The sequence below is a fragment of the Haemorhous mexicanus genome, chromosome 17 (assembly GCF_027477595.1).
Source record: "Haemorhous mexicanus isolate bHaeMex1 chromosome 17, bHaeMex1.pri, whole genome shotgun sequence".
NCBI lineage: Eukaryota > Metazoa > Chordata > Aves > Passeriformes > Fringillidae > Haemorhous > Haemorhous mexicanus.
The window spans coordinates 6725263-6746508 of NC_082357.1; the positions used below are offsets into that span (position 1 = coordinate 6725263).

General features: G+C 39.1%; 1 protein-coding gene across 3 annotated transcripts in view; it reads right to left on the bottom strand.

Annotated features, from left to right (window-relative positions):
- TXNDC11 (thioredoxin domain containing 11) overlaps positions 1–21246 on the bottom strand; it is a 28642-nt gene extending 7396 nt beyond the window's left edge. Inside the window, exons 1-8 of one of the 3 annotated variants that reach the window (XM_059861867.1) lie at positions 21074–21246; positions 16437–16653; positions 15614–15711; positions 13633–13762; positions 6870–6963; positions 5519–5631; positions 4412–4612; positions 1197–1980 (exon numbers count right to left, since the gene is read on the bottom strand). In XM_059861867.1, the coding sequence (XP_059717850.1) occupies positions 1197–1980; positions 4412–4612; positions 5519–5631; positions 6870–6963; positions 13633–13762; positions 15614–15711; positions 16437–16653; positions 21074–21219 (1783 nt within the window). In that variant the 5' untranslated portion in view covers positions 21220–21246. Of the gene's footprint in view, positions 1–1196; positions 1981–4411; positions 4613–5518; positions 5632–6869; positions 6964–13632; positions 13763–15613; positions 15712–16436; positions 16654–16935; positions 17052–21073 lie in introns of those variants that run through there. The other 2 variants (XM_059861868.1, XM_059861869.1) reach the window with 2 other exon arrangements.

A 21246-nucleotide genomic window follows, 5' to 3' on the forward strand; every position in this document is an offset into this window, starting at 1 on the left:
TGTTCAAATGATGGAACAGCAATGTACTGAATCTTACTCTGCAGAGAAACTGTCATCATGCTCAGGAAATCCTGTGACCTAAAAAATGTTTGAGACAGAAAGTACTGGGAGCACAAAGGGGAAGGAAATTTCTATGTCCTCATTCTGATCTTAATATTTCCTAAGTATCCTTTTATGGTCAATGAGGTATTTGTTTGTTTTTCCAGAGTCTTTTCCTAGGGCTTGGGATAGACAGGGCTGCATGTGATCCTTAATAAGAACATGGCTATTTATTCTATGTTGTGCATCTTTTTGTACTTAGATTTATGGCAAAAAGGAAATGTAATTGGTGCTATAAGAATTATAGTGATATATGTTCTTGTGCAATTTATTTTAATAGCTGAATTTTCTTCCATGTTTACTTACATAGCCAACATTAGGAAACTCAGTATTTTCTGAAGGTACACTCAGTTTTGCACATCAGCATGACAGAGAATGCACAGTTAGGAATATTTTGTCTTATTCACAAACTTGCAAATAAATCAGAACTGCGATCCTTGAGTTGTTTTGTCAGGTTGTTTTGTTTGTTTTTCTGGTTGTTTTGTTTGTTTTTTTTCCTCCTCCAATTCAGACAGGAAATAACAATAATTGGCAGATTTGGCCACAACCACTTTCTACATTGTTACCCTGAAAACAGACACACTTTTCAAAATAAATTTAAAGCAATTTAAGTTGGTTTCAGAGGACAAGAGGATGCGGGAAGTCTCTGCTGCTAAGTGGTCTCCCAAAATTCGGTGATATTTTAGAACACAGAATAGCTGAGCAAACACCAACACTGCCATTAATATACAAACATCTTCTATAATCAGGTATTTTAGATAAACAAAAATTTTTTTTCCACACACAAGTTAATTTAGATTTTTTCCAATTCCACCAAAGCATGCAGTCAAGAATCACACATTAAGGTTCAATTCTTATAAAGCAAATTACTTATGGTATAAGGAACTTAGCTCTTATGTTACCTAGAATATGATTCTTTTCTAGCCAACAGAATCATTCATAAATGCTTGGTTAACTAGTAAATAGAATAGAATAAATTATAATTCACAATGTTAACTTCACTAAGTAGTCTCACTTTTAAAATGGCATTAAGTTTTCCATTCCTGCTTGGAAACACAATTTTCTGAATGCAAGCATTTGTATAATGAATACTGTACCCAGGGTAGGTCCAATAAGTGACTGATTCTGATCCAGGACATAGTGCACTTCCTCTTTCAGGTCAACAATGGCAGCAAATTCCTTAAGATGAGTAGATCTTGATGCTCCTAGTCTCTCTGCATATATCCAAAAAAGATTTGAATCCAGTAGATAGAGATTCAAGGTTTTGTTGGTCCTGCAGCTCAGACCAGTAATGTTCGTGCTACTAATATTAAGGTCAGGAATAAAGCAATTCCTATCCTCAATGTGAGGAACAGAAAATTGAGTGTTATCTTTCTTCCCATGGGAAGAAAATGCTACTTTGGGGGTCTGAAAGATGGTCTTCTCAGAACCAATGAAACTTAAAAAATGCCTGTTTACTGTCCTGCAACATGCAGTGTAATAGCTAAAGGGACTATAGAAACTTAAGAAATTGCTGCATTCTATGGTATTTGATATTACTTGAAAAAAAGTATCTTCCTGGAGGTAGAAAGAGTCCAAAGCTGCTTCTATCTCTAAAAAGTTACAGTGTGGCACATGGACTTTATTTGGTTTGACACCAAGAGTCTGGTTGACACAGAGCTCACAGACGTTGTGAGTTCTGGAGATGGAGTGCCACTGCGGAAGCACCACTGTGTTACAGCACGGGTACTTGGCTATGGGAAACGTTTCCGAGAACTTCAGCTGTGCATCTGTTACAGAGGAATCAAAAGCTGGTGAATCAGAGTCTCCTGCATGCTGAAGCTCTGCCTCAGCTGCCTGGCTTTTATTACACTTGTGGTATTCCAAGGCCACTTTGGTAATCTATGGGCAAGAATAAAAGAGAGAGAAAAAAAGTCAAGATTAACTGTACATAGTTCACCCAAATGCAGTTATCTTTTGCAGATTTAACAACATTATATGCAATTAGAGATGGAATTTCAGAAACAGTAAGCTGACTAATCTTTGTTCTTTCAAAAAATTACAGGGGGCTCTGACTTGACAACAAAGTTAATTTTTCAGATATTTCAGCATATAAACATTGAATATATAAAACAATGGAGTCAATTTAAAATATTATTCACTCCACCACACTGACTGCAAGGTCCTCCATGCAACATATTTACTACAAGTACTGTACTAAATGTTATGGCCAAACCCCACTACACAAAGCATTACTAGAGTAAAGGTTCCTGAATTTCCTTCATTTTCCAATAGGAGGAGAAAATACATGAAAGCATTCCCATATGAAAAGGGAACAGAGATTTCTTCTGGCATAGGTGGTACATGGATTCTGTAACAATCACTGAGAGTGCTGAAGCAATGTTTGTATTCCCCAACCACAGGCATATAGTTGTAATACTCCAAGTGTACTCTGCACATTGTAACTTACTGGGAGAAGAAAGAAAACAAGAAAAAAACCAACCTGCCCCTCCACGCAAACATTTCCAAAACCAGTTTGCTTTTCATAACCAAGGGTAAATAAGCAGAGAAAAAGGGACATATATGGACCATATAAGGAACTCCCATTCTGGGAGAAAAGTAACAGAACATGCAAGAAAGAAAAATGAGAGAGGAAGTTTCCTATCATTCTTATTAGCACACTAAACAAAATACATATCACGCACTGCTTACAGAAGAACACTTCGACAGAAACTGTTGAAATTATCAAAGGGATATTGAAATGTCACATCCAGGAGGGCTGTTGTGTCACAGGACCCTCATTATTAACGTGGTCTACAGCAATGCTTTGTTACAGTCTTTTAGAATTAGCTGTTAGAAATTTTCATCCTGAAAAGGCTTAACTGAATATTTGAAGCAAACTTGGCCCCTCACACTATAACCCAGCCTGGAGATCTGGATGGACTACCTACAGAAACTGGAGAAGACATTATGAACAGAAAACCAGATGTGCAGTAAGAAATCTCATTTCAGTGAGCTGTAATCAGAAAAGAAATTCTGCTGTGAGATTTTTCAACATTCAACTTGAGAGCCTTGTTCTCTACAACTGCCTTACAGTCAAGTGGTTTCACTGCTTGATGAAACCCACAGGCTGGCTGCAGAAAACAGCTCTTCCCAGGGTAAACAAGTTGCATATTATCTCCCTGTCAAAGTGAAGCTATACAAGGACAATGGGATTATTTTGTATCTCATATCACATTTTGATAAACACTGTTATTTAGTAGAATGAAATTTGAAATGGAACATCCACCTTATGCTGCACTGATTTGGTAGAAATAAGTGGTACCTGTTACTAGAATGTTTCATCTGCGACAAGCACCACTGAACAAAGCCTGCCAAACAGAAGACAGGTTACTACAAGAGTAAAGGCAGTTCTCCTCCAGGCATAGACTTCACCAACCCTATTTCATAGCAGTCTAGTGTACCTCTTATTGTGTCTATTTAGCTTGGCTAAATATTGTACAATAAGTTACTTTAATTTTTTCCTTATTGTTTCAGATACTGCAATATTAATCAGGCCTCCTTGTGGAAACTACACACTCCTGGACACAGATGCCATGTAAGTAAGTCAGCACTGTCACAAAAACTCAGCCCTGCTTTTGGTCTTTCACAAATACATGACTGTTCCACACTGTTTAGAGCTACATGATGACACTGGGATGTGCAGCTTTGTGTTACAGTAAACGGCATGATGGGTTCCAGCTGAAAAATATCCCAGGGACAAAAAACTAATTTTCATCCAAGTTAGTTTCACTATCTCATTTCTGCACAGCTCCACAAACTCCTGTCCTGGGTAGTTCAGAGGAAGATAAAATTAGAAGGTGACTAAGGAACACACAGGATATAAAAATCAGATTGGCTCTGAGTAGTTTGATTGGGCTGTATTTTAAATAACACTGTCTGGTTTTACAAAAGATCCATTCTTCGTTGCACAAGCACCCCTGGAAGGACAGAAGAGGAGAAACAGAATGGGGTGGACAAAACACACAAGTCGTCAGTTATAGCTAGGAAAGATCTGAATCTCTTACACTGCACCCACCACATAAAGTAGGAGGTCAAGGAAGAGTTAGATGCTTGTTCTGAACAGTTGTTGAGTGACAAAGGCATGTTGTGTGAGATGCAAACCAGTGTAAGGGAGTTGTGATAATACAGCTTGAAAAAGTGGTTCTAAACAAAACCAGATACCTCATTTTAGCTCACTGTTCCAAGTGTCTGTCACAAGCTCAGATCCCTGACCACAGCTCTCAGGTTTTAATATTTTTGAAGTTTAAAAAAAAAAAAAAAATTCACTTACTTCATCTAAAAGAGGATGAATTTCTGCTAGGGGATTATAAGGTATAAATATGAGAAGTGCTGGTCCTTTCTTCAGCTCATTGTTTAGAAGAAGGCTTTTCCCACCATGTGGTCTCAGCCAGCGTATGAGCATCTCCCGATTTTCCAGAGCCCACTTGCAAATATTCTCAGCAGTGAAGTTCATGATGTCTTTTGGATAGATCTTGGAGGGGGGAAAAAACAGTTTTGTACTCACTTGATTTAGTAACAAATGCAGTTCTTCAGTATGGTATGAGTTGTTACTGTAGTGATTAGAACTTCCTTTCTAAATGCAGTAAGTGTCAGCAAACTTCAGCATTTCATACAAGCTTTCCTTTTGGGAAAGCTTTCCAAATGCTCATCAGATTATAGAAACATCCACAAGCAAAAAGGATTCTACCATGGAAGCTCCTCTTTCTTTTACTAGATCTTTATAATCTTGAGTTTTCTCAATAGTACAAATTTTCTTTTTAAGTGAAAGAGCTTTAAGCTGGTATCATCATATATCTAACTTATGTAAAGTTAGAATGTTCTTTTCACTATTCAGTCACCATATTAACTAATTTTAAATTAGGCTTTTAAGACTCAAACATCAAGGCTGCATTTAAAAGTGGTATTTCTCATTCCTGAATGCAAAGGAAAGAAATATATAATAAAAGGTGCTCACAGGTTCTAGGATCAATTTTAATATATTCAGGCAAGTTTATCTTATTTCACCCAAACCCCTGTTTTCTGTAGTCTTAACTGAATAAAATACACATCACAATACCTGTTTTACACTCATGGTGCCAGTGTGGGTATTTAATGTCTCTATGCCAAATAGTAAATCTGAAAGTTAGTATTTTCAGCCTTATCTTTTCAAATGCAGGGCACATGGATTAAGAGTTATTATAAATTAATTAAATTTAATTTGTGTGATTTTTATAATCAGTGCCATGTTATACCTTTAAGCCAAAATGGAAGTTTTCACCGTTCCTACTATCCCTCCACAAAATCTTTGTCAATATCCTCATTGAAGTAGTTTTCTACTTCTGATACCTGAGCATCCCTTCACCACATGAGAATCCCTACAGGACACAGCAATACTCACAAGAGATGTATTGGCATGTCTGTGCAAATACACACTGCCAGAGTGCACCAGGGAGATCTCCTCTGCCACACGTTTATCCGTGACCACGCCAAAGCGGATTGTCCCAAGGTAATCTGAAAGGGCACATTTGCAATCTTTGAAAACAATTACACACACTGAACTCCCCTGGACCACCACCCTCAAACCAGAACACAAAACAGTGCTGTGTAAAGGCACAGAAATCTGTGAAGAGCTATTGCCAGCACTGGTGATTACAGCAGAAGAAAGAAAGGTGGCAAGAAGCACGAACATGTTCCCCTTCTGCACTCCAGGTAGAGAGACTTGTCTGCGTAACCTCAATTGTCCAAACTCTCCATTTGTTTAGGAAATACAAAATCTGGTATCACAGATGCACCTTGCTGTGGTTTATGGCAACTCAAAAGCCAAGATGACACACGTATGGGAAAGGCATGAACATTAAGTGATGCATATTTACAGTAAAATTGTATCATTTATAAATATATATTCTACACTTTTAAATATGTACACATAAAGACAGACTGCTTATCTTTATGTTGCAGAGAACTAATACCATGTACAAATGTGAAAATCACAGAAAAAAATATAGAACAGGCTCTTTATCACATCAGTGGCATAGTAAAAAATAAGAATGAATAAGTATAAATAAAAAAAATAAGTATAAATCTCCTTCATTTGCTGACAGGAAGGAAAATTCAAAAAAGTGTTAATTTTTTACTTTAAAAAACATTTTAATTTTTTACTTTTACATTCAAAAAACATGTTAATTTTTTTGGGTCATGAATTTGGGATAGACCCTTCTTTTACTTTAAGAAGGTCTATCCCAAATTCATGACCCAAAAATGAGGTATTAGTCATCACATGTTTAAACACAATCAAGAGGGTTTGTATTTTAGATTATCAGTGCAAAGTAAAAGGGGGAGAAAGGCCTTCTCAGGCTGCCTTGCAGCAGCTCTGTAACTCTACCCATCACTGAATTCAGTTTCCAAGGGCTGACGCAGTCCAGTCCATCCCAGTGCCTCTGACACTGCATGGGACAAAGACTCCTGGATCCCTTTAAACCAGTGCCAGTCTGATCAGGGCCCTGGATGGGCTGCAGCTACACCTGGGGGTTTGAGGGAACTCTATCCTGGTGTAAACCAGGCTGATCACATCGTAAGCTTTTTATGTAAACATTCCTCAACTGTAATAAGACAGTCCCACAGTTAGATCAACACCAAGAAACACTCAGAAGGGATTAATTCCTAAGTTACAAAATATTGCAAAAAACTACTGAAGTACTTGGACATAACTCATTCACAGACACCTTAAATTATGAAAATGGAACTTTTACCTATCTTTAATGAATGTAATGCTGATGTGAAGAATGTTAAATAACCAGGCGGTTGAGGTGAAGCATTGAACTCAAAAAATCCCACAACTCCAGGCTGAAACAATAAGAATCAGAGTTAATTAAGCCATTTTCAAGTATAAATATATGGGACTACAGTAACACAACAGACTCTTAAAAGACAACAACGTTTACTGAAGAGCAGTCACTTTATGCTGCAACAAAAATTTTCATATTAAAAAACTGAATGGAAATCACTTCTCATTCAAAGAATGAAGCTGTCATTCAAAAGCTTACCTAAGAGAGAGGGGCTTTATGGATGCTACATTTCTAATGATGTGTTTCCCATGCTGAAGTTCACCAAAAACAATTACTATTTTCTTTGCAACTATATTTTGAACCAGTTCCAGCACCAAGGTAAGAAGCATACACATCATTAAGATTTATTTAGAACTGTAATATCTAATACAATTTTTCAGAGTATAAAGGGCTTAAGCAGTAACACTTTAATTGCTTATGTTGCACATAATTAGTATTTACATATGAATTCACACATTCAGTGTGTCAATACCTGACCTGCTAAGGATTATCCCATCTTTAAGCTACAGTCACTGTAAATCCTTTCAGTATATCCTAAAGAGTCAGTGAGAGAACAGCTGCACAAAAATCTTGAGAACTCCATATCCCATCTGCATATCCATCAACCTCTTCAAATTGCCAGACAGACAATTCCAAATTTAAAAGACACATCCCAGAACAAGCCTACTGATTTTTCCAGGTGAATGACTTCCTAATAAACTCAGGAGAGAATCCGGGAGAAGCTGACTTGGAAAAAAGAGGTACACACTCTAGATTTTTTTCATTCCAATGTTTCAGTTAAACTTTGGTTTTAAAATTTTAGAACTATAATCCATTAAAAATTACTATTAATTATATTTTTAACTCATCACTCAAATGGGCTTAATAAACTTTCAGGACAGAGTAAGTGATGGCATTTTGGTTATTTGGTGTTATTTGTTCCTCATTTCCACCAGTGCATACAGAAGGCATTTGACACACAGCAAAGAGCACTCCAGGGATTGCTGTGGAACAGAAGATTCCAGACTCACCTGGCACCCATTTGTGTGGCAAATACATGCTCACATGAGGATTTTCATTTGGTACTTCAGAGGCTGCTTTTTGTTTGGTTTTTTTTTTTTTTGAGCTCTACATATACAATTTTTAATTTCTTTTTAAAACATGAACATACATTTACCAGTTATTATTAATATGAATTCAGTTATTCATATCAGCCTAACACACTGATCTAATTCAGTACAATTAGCAATCTTGAAGATGTTCACCAATAACAACATTGCCCATTCTAGTTCATGACTTCTCTTTTTAGGCAGGAATCCTCTTTCATGGATGAATGCTAAGCATAAACCCCTTGTTCATAAGGATTCTTTGTGAGGTGTCCCAAAAAAATTACCAATAACAAAAATACAAAAATGAGTTACAAGCAATCAGGGTTAATTTTTGCAACAATAATTACCAAGAAGAAAATAAAAACAGAAATAAAATAGTAGCAAAAAAACCCACAGCAAAATAATAGTACTCAGTGTTCTTTTTTAAACAATATACTGGTTAGTAATTAATGATGAACTTTTTCTCTTAGTTCCAAACTAAGACAGTAAGAAAAAACAATCTCCTAAAAAACTTTGAAAGCATTCAACTGAATGAAAATAAGGACAGATAATCAAAATTTTAGCTTCCCATTTCCTAGGACCACTTTTGAATATTAATCCTGTACCAAGTGAATTTAGGACACCAAACAGTGAATGAAAGGAGAGTCAAAAATGACAGTAAAATGTGGCAAGAAACCAGAAGTCAGATGAAGAAGTATTTATAATGTTATTTAAAAGGTAACATTCTGATTCAGAGTGCCAGTTCTGCTTTACACTAACAGAAGCTTAAGATTTCCAGATTGTGAATAATGTTTCCCAAAAGATAATTTTTGTAAATTGTTTTTCAATTAAAAAAAAAATTGTAGTTGGAGAATATATGCTACTATACACTACCATATATATTAGTATTTACTAATGGTCTATGACTTATCAGTAATCTGGTTAAATAATGTCCTGTTAATCATCATCCCAGACCAGTTAAAGTTTTTGTCCTGTTACAGGGTGCAATTATACACAGGAGTAAAGGGACTAAATTACTGTACTTCTTCTCAAGTACCAAGAAAGTTTTCCTGTCTGTAAGAATGAAATTTTTAACAAGACTGAATGCTTCCAGGTATTTCAACTAATAACAATTTTTGTTCTGTACAAGCGAGATTCAACTCTCACAGAAGAGGTATCTCAATGTGAAGAAGAAGTTCTTGGTTTGGAATAAAAGTAGGCCAAGAAGAGCTGTACAGCAACAGCTCCCACCTTCTGTCATGTAAAACCGTCCAAAACTCAGGAACAGCTGCTAGCAAAAAGCTCAGGAGGACATTTACATCCAATCTGTTACTGATGAGCAGCTGCTCCCATCAGTGTGCAGTGCTGGGTACCCACCTTCATGTGAGCACTTAGGAGCAATCAGCTGAACCTGCTGCTGTCTGAAGTCAGAGGAATAAACGCTGACATGTGACACAGGGATGCTTAGGAGCATTAGGAGCATGGGCATTGCTAGAGTGGAGCTTGCTGGAACTTTTTTTTCCAGGAAACAATTTTCTGTCCCTGTCTCAAACCAAGTGTCTTGAGGAAGGGCTTTGGAGCAAACCTGAAGATGTCCATTAGTGAAGAGTTCTTAGTGCTATCTCCTAATGAAACTCATATATGGAAATACAAAATCATTATTTGTACTGAAGCCTATTTCTTGCTTGGTCCCTACACCACAGGAATGGAAAGTCTTATGGGATGCAATTAAATCAAGTAACAGACTTACCAAGCATCTCAAACAGCAAGTTCATGGAAACTTTAAAAATGGACAGAGATTTTCAGATGAGTAATTTCTATTGGAGAAAAGCTAGCAGTGTTATTACTGAACCATGCCTCAAACCTATCACAACTCTTGGAAGGAATAAGCAAGCATGTAGATGGCTCCATGCAGCACGCTGTAATACCCTGAAGTCTAGAAGAAGTTACCAACCACTCCTGAAGAAACTAAGGTGATAAGAAATAATATGGAAGGCCCTTTTCCAGACTAAGAAAGTAGGAAAGACAAAAAACACTTAGAAATTAATGTTTTTCAGCAGCCAAAAATAGCCAGCCCGGATGTGTACTGATACTCAAGCAGTTCAATATTTCCATAAGCACTTTAGAAAAGGGAGAAAAAGGTGAGTAACAACACTTGCAAAGGTTGATGGGAGTCACTAAAACTACAACTGACTTGAAGAGTTTTAGAAAGGCAGTATTAAATGACTGTAAGGGAAAAGCTATGAAATTTAAAGGCCAAAAAAAGTGAAATAATGGGAACAGAGGATATGAAAAAAAACCCAGCTACTGATTAGTTTATAACTGCATAAATGTTTTTAATACTCCAGTTACTTCTATCCCAATTTGTAATTTTAAAAAAATGTTTCGGTGATATTGCATTGAAGTAAGGGAGATGACTTTTTCAAGACTCTCAGACTTGTGCAGGCAGGCAATTCCTGCGTCATTTTATCTGTGAACATGGGAAAGCCAACAGCAAGAGGAAAGGAATGTGTCTTCTCTGGGGAACAGAAGAACCAATATTACATACCATTATATCTGTACTGTAGAAATGCAAAGACAATGTTGACTGATCCTAGATTAAATTTACATTTAACATCCTTTTCCAATGATGTTAAAATCATTGTGTACCCAGACCTGAAAGCAAATTTTCACACCATCATTTAACATAGACACCACATAAAAGCCATCTGAATCTCTGTCTGTGTCAGATCTACCCAGCTGCTGATGCTGTAGGTAGGAAGCATTTCTACACAATGAGAGCAAAGCAGAAAGCTGACAGCACGTTAAGAGACAGAGCAGCCACCATCCAGAGAGACCAACTCCTCTCCTACTGCTCCTGAAGCCAGGAAATGATAAATTCCCTGAGCACATTTAATATTCATAAATGAGTGAAGCTTTCTGTCTAACTACAATGGCTTCCTGTTTCTTCCTCTGTGCCTCGGGAGGCCGAGGCCATTTCTAGCAGCTGGGGCAGTCAGATGAGGAATGAGACATGCCAGTTTGGATTAAAATGAAACTGTTTCTCTGCAGTTAAGAAAACAAATTTGATTACAGGTACTCACAGGTACCTTGAGTTATGGCAGAAACCACATCTTTCTGCTCATTTAACTTAGGTCTTCCATAGCATTCCAAGATTTTAACTGCCTTCCAAATGGCACATTTTCCTTAATCTCAAAAATTAATTCTTATCCATCTCTAGTTTTACACTAGTATCATTCCACAACCCCAGAGAAACCAACCTTAAATAGTATCAGAGAATGCAGGATGTCAACTTTCGAGTCCTCAACCGGGTTTTTTTTCGTGGGGATTGAGCGCCCTCTAGTGAGAGTAACTGGCATGTCACGACAGTCGTGATGGGGTCGAGGAACGAACCCAAGACTAAGTAAAAAACACCATCGGTTCTTACATTGAACTGGATTCTGTTCATCAGTATCTCTTCTAGTATGCAGAACCCTTTTACTATCAGAACACAAGACTGAAAATTAGATAGTGATAATGGCAAATCTTGCCAATTATTTAAAGCTTGAAATTAATTAGCTTTTCAATGAAATCACAAAAACACAATCCACCAGCAGAGAGTTGCCAAAGTGCCCAACAGCAATCCTTGCCAGTCTTCTGTCCTTTCCCTTCTGCTAAAAATTAGTATTTTTTATACAGAGAAGATCAAAAGTGAAAGGAAGACACTAGCCAAGGGTCTCAAAATAGCAATTAAGTTTGTGCCATACAGGTCCCAATTAACCATAATCTACTCTATTCCCCCAACCTTCTCACTTCTTAAACACGGGACTAACCCCTGGATTGTTTCTCCTACAAAAGGTATCAACTTCTAAACTCACAGGGAAAAACTCACATAGTACAACGTTCACATTTCTGAGAGAAGTGATGAAACAACCTTTTCAGTTTAAAACTAACTTTTCCTTTGTGTCTATGGTTTTCTCTGCATCCATCTTTAGAAACAATTATGTTTCTTTCATCTTATCTGTATTTGTTACTTTTGTATCCCCTCCTCCCCCTCTTGCATAACTTTACAGAGGCAAGAAAGACATTGAGCACCACTAGCCGTGGTCTGGGACAGAACTTCAGGCAGGAATGACTGTGGGGAAACGTGAACAGAAACAGCCTCTGCTCTTGGGCCATTTCAGAAAAAAAACCAAACCAACAAATATGCTGAACATATTATGCTGTTTATGCTGAACATAAACAGCAACTCAGCACTTGGAGCCACAGAATTTCACGCACAGAAAGTGGGGGAAAGTCTGAATGCAGAAACAGAAATATCTGTTCAACTGCTAAGCAGTATTTAAAAATATCTTTGCTGCTCCTAAATTTGTCTTTTATCTAAGTCTTTTTTTCAGTGGAAGTGCACCTCTAACTGTAAAGCAAATTTAAGCTTAATGACAATATGCTCATTGGTTACCTTCTGCAATCTACCAAGAAATAACATAACACAAACCAAAAACCAAGCACAGCTTTCTTCAAATCTCTGTAAGAGGCAAAGAAATGTTTTAGAATTTTAGAATAACAAAACTGAAGCAATGGAAGGACAACAGAATTCCTTGTGATCACAGAAAGTACCAGCACCAGAGACAGGCCACAACACTCTACTCCCAACTCACAGTCCCCACTTAAAACACTGGAAAACCCAACCCAGTAGTAGTTCCTGGCATGGAACAGCACAGCACCTACCCAGGGGAACTCCCAGTGTGTGTCCCCTACACTGTGGCAGCTGCCACTGAACAGCACAGGTCATGCTCCATCCTGCAGCAGAAGCAGGCACTGCAGTGTGCACCACTCACACAGGATCTGCTCCAGTCCTAGACACTGGAGGGTCCCTCCTGTGTTGTGCCCACTGCCACAGCACTGATTTGATGATCAGATTTTCCACACTGCTCTCACAGCTTGGGCTTTAGTAAGATTATGGTACTTCTGCACTGTGCACTGCAAGAATCAACAGTTATAAAGGGATTTTAAATGGCTGGCTCTGTTGTAAGCATATTTTGTCTGACTGGAAGTTAATATTCCACCAGTATTGCTACCAATCTCATCACTCCTGAACATAAGAGACAAAAATGAATGAAACAACATGTACCAGTGGATTAAAATCATCAAGTTACCACATACAAAGTGACTAGGAGCCCTTGCTTCTACTGGCTTCATATTTGTTCTCAGTTAAAAGACCCATCCTACTAGAAAACCTTACTATTCTTTAAAAATTAAAGTAATGATTATAAATTTCTCAAATGCTGTCCCAATTCAGACTGCAAGATTTTTGTAAAAAGATTTCTCCCTTCTTTCTTGTTTGTACATAACTGTTTGGTGAGATAACAACTTTGACTGTTGTCTCTACATACTAAAGTAATGTACATTAAGAGCATCACTAGATCATAATAGTAACTACACAGGGAATCAACATTATGAATTTGTCATTTCATATTTTAATGATTTTAACAAATTTACAGGGCACAGATTTCAGGATCCTGAAAATAAACTAGTACTTTGGAGCAGATCAAATTTAATCCTTAAACAAGTCAAACTCTTTCTGAACCACAGTGGTAAAGCTAGAGAAGAGAGACAAGTACCTCATAATTTGAGAGGAAATCTAGTAATTTTGGTCGAGACGAGATGTAGAGTAGTGGTGTCATCACCCGGCGAACAAACTTTTCAATATAAACAGCACTCATAGGGCCTTTGTATTCAATTGGTCCAAAACTAGTACCAAAAAAAATAATAGAACATTAAGACTTAAATTAACAGTAGAGAGTCCCTCCTGGGGGTGGCAGATAGGAGTTATATAGACAGCATGCTCAGCCTCTAGGGAATTGCTCTCTGCGTTTTACCAGCGGCTTCTGTAAGTGACGAGGGAGTTGTGTTACCAGAGGGAAGTGCCAGAGTATCTGTGGAAGGGGCAGAGCGTTGGTGAGCTTGGAGACCACTTCTGAGTCCCATTAAAGAACTTGGTAAAACTCAGATATGAATTACATGACCATATACATATCTTTCCACTTTTTCTGAAGTAAACACACGAGACTTAAAAATCTGAAAAACGTCACTATTTCCCCTTGTTTTTTCAGTGTCTCAAACAGTATCAGTCTGAAAAGGTGCAATATTTTTACACAGGTTTTAATGAGCAGCAATCAGTAAAGCAGTGACAAATTCACTTGCACTGCTGATGAACAGACTCAGCAAAGCTCCAGTTTCCCCCCAGCCATACAATAAAACAGCTCACATTATGTTAGTGCTAAAACATAAGGTGGGCTGGAGCTTGCAGCTGTGAATTCCAGAGGTTCTCCTCCTAATTATAAATGGATTGGACACAGCATCATTGTCCCACATGAAATCAAACACAAAGAGCATAAAGAATTAGTCCATTTCCACTGAAGAATTTAATGTGATGCATTTTTACTATAGCTTGTACAGATACACTGGAAAATACCCAACTCACACTGAGATACCTGCATTGAGGTGCTTCAAAATGGTCTCCTAGAGCCCACTAGATCATTCTACATCCTACATCAGTTTATTACAAACCTCTGTCTTCACTGCAATACTCACTGCTCAGCATGTCACATGCCCAGGGGACCACATGTGAGGTTTAGTATCTGAGGCATGAGGGGTGCACTGCCCTTCAGAATTTTATGAAGTATCAACAGGGATTTACAACTCATCTTGTTACAACTCCGTTTAAGGTTACTGATGACATCAAGTGCATCCATCTACTGTGTCGTAATTTCAAGGTCAAGTAAGTTTCAGTCAAAGTACATCCAAGTGGGATTGTAGGGTTCTTTTATTACAGCTTGAATTATGCCAGTGTCTCGTGTCTATTACACGTTCAGCTAACAAAGACCAGGTCTGTTCCTCCTCAATGCATAAATTCCCCCCAAAAAACAAAATCAGCCTCTGTAATGAAAGAGAGCTGCAGTTCAAGACTAGTAAAATAAAAAGTAAAATATAAGGGATAAACACTTTTATGTAGTGTTAGAAACTGTTTCCTTACCTTCTGCTCCACACAGAGAAAAAAACCAGATAATACATACAAATACTAAAAAATAAAAGTGAGGGTATCTAAAATTTTATACAATGATATCTTAGCTTTGGGGGAATAAAAAAGCGAGTGCAAAGTTCAAAATTAGAACAAAGTCTTCACTATGTAGTGCAATTTAAATATGTACTTAAATTCCACTAACTTCAACAACCCTTAGGTACATTCTTTAATGCTGTCATAAATTAGGACCAGTTGTTATAATCCATCCAGAGAGCAAGCAGACATCTGAAATTAATATGTAATAGTGAATTCTTTTCATTGGAGGCAGAAGTTCAAGGAGATGCACAGGCAACCCAAAATTTCCATAAGGTTGAAGAATTGCCCAGCGTGTCATTTAACTGACAATTACAGCCCTATCTGGCACTTGAGTAGCATACAGGATGAGCTCACCTAGAATCTACCCAAAAACAATTTACTGTAGCCAGAAATGTAATGTTTTCAAAATGCAGCACTTTATATGATACCTCTGTTTCCCAAACGAACAATAAAAAACCTAGACTGTACATATGAAATCTTACCTCTGATGGTACAAGTGTATCACAGGAAAATAAAAGAAATGCTTCTGCTTCCTGCATTTCCCCTGGTTCCACCAGCAATTTACAGCCACAAACAGCACCTGCAAAGCAGGTAAAAATTCACAGCTAACAAAGTACATTACTGTGACCTACTTTATCCAAGATATACTTGATATACTTTTTCCAATCCATTTCATCTGATATTTTCAGGGCCTTTTCAACTCAGTATTCCATATCTGTCACAGACAGACTTTTTAAAAAATCTTTTTGTCATTTTGCAACAGCAATCCTTTTGGTCACTTTTCTTTCTAGCTTTTATACCTCTTAACCTAAATCCTTCAAATTTATTAATTTAATCATAACCCACATTAATTACTATTTCTGCAGAGTGGAGCTCAACAAGTGGAGGTTTAGGACATCTGTACCTGTGAAGTATTCACAGACATTCAACTGTTTGAAAGCACTGCTATGGTTACAATATTTATATGATTACCAGTGTCTCCAGGGATCCCAGAACTGGAAGCAAATTCCATAGAATTTCTGTCTGAAGGCAGGTGAATAAATCTGAAAACATTTTACAACAAGAAAGTTGTAGGCTTCCCCATTTAAAAGCAGAAATAACAGGCAACTGAGCAGGAACTACAGGCTGTCTCCATTTATTTTACCACTCTGTATGCTAAACTAAATTTAAGGTGACTGCTGAGTTTCCCTAAAATGTGAGCATTCAAGTCCTACTGTTTCTCATGAGAAGAAAGAAAGCAGCATCAGCTTGGACACTGAAAAGCCACCAGGTCATGTTTAAGATTGGTATTTTCTCTGGAGTTACCTGGTCTGACAATCTGCTGGCCACACGTTCTATTTCTTCTCTTGCTGCAATGGACTGCCCGCACCACGGCGCGTAGAAGAAATACAGCACAATCTCTGAGTCCTGACGGAGCTGATCTGCGTAGTCCAACTGCCCCCGGAAAAGATCAATCACTGGAGATCTCGTGGAGAAAAAATTCACTGGAAGCTTCGCTGGCATTGTTACATCCTTTGCTCGGCTGCAGGAAGAAAATTAAGAGTGGTTATTAAGACTGTACAGCAGCAGTTAAAAAAGTGTGCCCAAAGCCTGAAGTTTTATTCTTAGCAAAAGTCACGCAACGACAAAATTGATGCAGAATGACTACAATTTATGTTATCTGAGTTAGTTTCATGAAATACTATAAAAATCTAAAGATCGCCCTTCACAAGCTTTAGAAAGTCACACTGATACCATGCACTGTGCTTATGGGTATGTTAGCTCACACTCTAATGGCTGGTTGCTGTAGAGAGCATAAGATTACCAGGAAGAGTGATTTCTTTTGATTTCTTCCTTGGCTTCATCCTCTTTTAACACTTGTACTTTAGGTAACAGCAGCCTGATAAGAAAAGAGATACTGGTCATAAAGTTTTGTGATGTGTTGTTTATATAAACAGAGCCTATTATCCTGCTTTATGCTTTGTTTTACAGTATTCTATACTTCCTTTGTTTTAGATTGTATTAGGAAAAGATATATAAATGTGGACTAGTTTATTTTACTGATCAGAGCAGGGACTGCAAACTGCTCAGGGCACATCAATGTAAGAACAGTATCAACAAATAGTCTTAATTTAAAGAGATTATGACAGATTAAGATTTTTTAAGAGAAATCAGACTGGCCGGTAAGTAATACGAAGAAATAAACCAAACTCGGGAAACCCTTTCTATCCAATCAGCAATCAAACAATCCAGAATTTGGGACTCCCCAGATGTTCAGAAGTTGCCATGGTATAATTCGCCTGAAATGCAAGTGAATGATCATACTCTGGTTTTATATGGTCTTCATTTTAAAATTTTTCCCTAGTTATATTTACACTAGAGTAAGCCAGACTGAAAACTGGACAACACTGTCATGCTCAATTTTGCCATGGTTCATAACAGGACTGGAAGTTTTAGGAAAGACTGTGCATTTACTTTGTGTGCATTTCTTTTACTTTCTTGCAATAAAAAGCTAATACAAAAATCTTTTCTGATATTTGATCCTTGTTAGGTTAAAATTTTATTAATTGTAATAAAATTATTGAGCCCTGAACACTGTCAAACTCATATATTAAGCAACCTCCGAAAAACTCTGCCACACTTTCAAACTTTACAATCTGTCTAGTTTTTAAGAAGTACCTTTGTCTTTATAATACAGCACAAAACTGTATTGTAGCTTGTCTCTCATTTCCAGGCTACTCACTTAAGCTTTAACATTTTAGAATTGCCCTCACTATATATCACAAGTTATAAAACCTCTTAATTTGTATATAAAATTGCCTCAAAATCAAATCTTCAAAATCAGAATTTTGAATATTTTAAATGCTTCCTCCTGTTTATAATTAATTCATCCAGTCACAACATTATGTTTTTACACAGATTATACAAAAATCTACTTTCTACTCTGGACTTCTACCTGTGTTCCTTCCTTTCTCCCCCAGCCACCATCTCAGCACCTCCTTCCCAACCCTCAAGTTCTTCAGTCACCTCATAACCAAGACATCTGGTTCCCTGCCATTCCTGCACCCCATGCCTATCCAAACTGCAGCTTCTTCCCATGATTTCTGCCTGCCAGCTGGACAGCACACAGTGTGAGCTCTGGCACACACAGCCTGATCAGCTGCTAAAAGCACAACACTTCTTGAGAGACAGCAGCTAGAATTTCTCCTCTCCATATAGTTTAATGAAAAAAGACAATGTCAATATGTTTAAAACCTCTGCTTCCTCTACTGAATTAAACAGAAAGAGGATGATTGATTCAAGAATTCCAGCATAAAATTTAAAAATTAGATCATGAATTGGCTCCAAATTTTAAGAATGGATAGAACACATCAGCAGAATTCCCATGACATGAGTGAGTCAGAAATTACATGACTACCTTCAAATATACAAAAAAAAAAAAAAAAGGACAAAAAATGGACAAAAACTCCAGTAACTATTAAAGACCAAAACATAGTAAATCAATAGCTAACAGCTGCTTAAGGAGCTTTGCTAAGTAGTGTCTTCCTCTGCAATACCAAACATATAACAGAATACCCTGACTTAATTTCACTAAGAAAATCCCTAGAATTTACACACATATAAACTGAAGATTACATAAGAAACAATTACACAAACGTAATAAGCACAAACTGTTTCTTAAAACACTGATTGTGTTATTTAGCTGCTGCCAGAGCCTACAAAAACTTAAACTTTCTATGAGAACACCCTGGTAATAAAGGGAAGCATATGCAAGTGCCAACAGGACCAGCAGCCCCTTTGATTGCACAGTCCTGAGAGTGGAGCTGTTTTAAAGACATTTGCATAGTGCCAGAAATAATTCAGGTTCCAGACCACAGGCTTTCCATACCAACCCATCCTAGGTCAGGTCTCATTTGGCTATTCCTTCAGTCACTCTAAACTCGCAATTCATCAAATCCCACTAATGGACTGCCTTGCAGTACAGGAATTTTCCCTTTCTGTACTTTTTATCCATTGATATCTAAAGTTATATATTGTAAGAGCAGTGGTAGTATCTATGCCCTGGTGCTGTGTCTTGCTAGTAAATCATACTGTGATGTGGTGAGAAAGTATGTCCTGTATTTATAGTTAACATGTGCAATTAACCATGCTCCAAACTTCACAAGGAATTTTTAGACCTTAATTTTCTATATTTCTGACAGCAACCAAACAGGGAATACCTAACTGATATTAGTCTATTTAATCACAATCTGAAAAGCTGAACCTCTTTAATCAAACTTCTAGATTACAGGGTAGTGAGAACCACATTCCACTGGTGAGCTTTCAAACACAGTTAGCAGTAAAATGAAAGGAATATGCAGGTTTTAAATAGAGGAGAGCAGGAAGCATCATTTTAAGTACAAAAAAAAGGCTTTATTTTCTTAGTAATGTAACACGAGGGAGGTGATTATGTTCAGAAACCCTTCACCACACATTCTAAAATATGGCAAGAGCTTTACAATTTCATCTACATTATCTGGTCACTGTGAAGTACAGTCTCCTGGAATGGAGGCACAGGTACTCTGAGGCACTCATTTACAGTCTTAAAATTCACTCTGATTCAAGTAACACACCCTTTGTGGACAGGTAAGCAAAGAAAGCCTTGGCATTTTTCAGATGCATTACCTGTGAATCAAGTGTTTTGCGGAACAAAATTTGTCACATGCTGAGGAACAGGGACATAATCAGCACCTCGTAGCCTTCTCCTAATCTCAAAATTAAACCCCAAGTGCAGTAGATGTTCTTAATATAGTAGGACCTGGAGCACGTAACAGTCACCTTGACCTAATACCCATCCAGAAGATTTAGACCCTGGTTTAGGCTCCAGAACCGAGCAGCCTGTGCCCACCGTCCATTGCCGCTGCTCCCCGGCCCTCCGGTACAAACATCTCCTGGCTCCACGTACACGAGCTCCGGGCAAACAGGAACTGGAGAGCCCTTTGCAGAGAAGGAAGTTCCAGCTCCCAAGAGGAGCACCAATAGACTGGGAGGGAAACCACGAAACATCTTTGTGTCCGAAGCAGGTGCAGGCACAGGGAGGTTATGACATCAACTCATGAGCCAGGAGAGACTCGCCTGGCCCCGCCGATGCTGAGGGCAGGGCTGCAGCCCAGAGCCCCCTCCGCCGTTCGGCGGCAGCGCGAGGTCCCAGCTACCTCCGGAGATGAGCAAAAGCAGCTCCATCTCAAAAACGTGCCTCTCACAGAACGGGTCAGATTGGAAGAGACCACAGTAGGTCCTTTGGTTCCACCTCCCCGCTCAGGCAGGGTCATTCCAGAGCACATGGCAGAGGATTATGTCCAAATTAGTGGAATATCTCCAGAGAGGGAGACTCCACAGCCTCACTGTACAATCAGTCCCAGTGCCCAGTCACTAACGGAAGAAGTTCTTCTTCATGTTCATGTAGAATTTCCTGGGCATCAGTTCCTGCCCATTGCCTCATGTCACATTCCTGAGCCCAACCGAGCAGAGCCCGGTTCACCCTCAGACACCGCCCTGCCAATCCTGATACTGCCCTGAGAAGCGGGTGCCCCCGCGAATCTGCCGCCACAGCACGACACCCACGGTGGGGCAAGATGCCTCCTAAAACACTCCGTTCTCTCCCCAGCCACGTTCTTATCGCCCTGCCATCCCGCTGAGGGAGACACCGCGTCCCCCCGACACGCGACCGGTCGCGGTTGCCCTGAGGACCGCATGTGGTGGGGCCCGGGAGGAGGATCCGTCCGGGGGAGCCCGAGGATGCCCGTACCCGATGCGGCCCGGCCGCAACGGGTACACGGCGCCGCTGGGCTATCCTGGCCCTCCAGGCCCCGCCGGAGGCTCTGCCCCAGGCCCCGGAGCAGCATCGCCTCTTGGAACGGCGGCGGACCGGCGGCCGCTCCCCCCTAACCGAGCCCCGGGTCCGCCCGCTCCCCCGCCGATACCTGCAGGTGACTTTGAGGGCGATGAGGAAGGCGCAGCCCAGCACGATGGCCGCGCCGCACAGCAGCTCGGGCCGCCGCGCCATCAGGGCAGCGCGGGGCCGCAGTCGCGGAGCCGCCGCGTCGCCGGGGCCGCCACACACCGACATGGCCCGGCCGAGGGGGGCAGGGCCGCG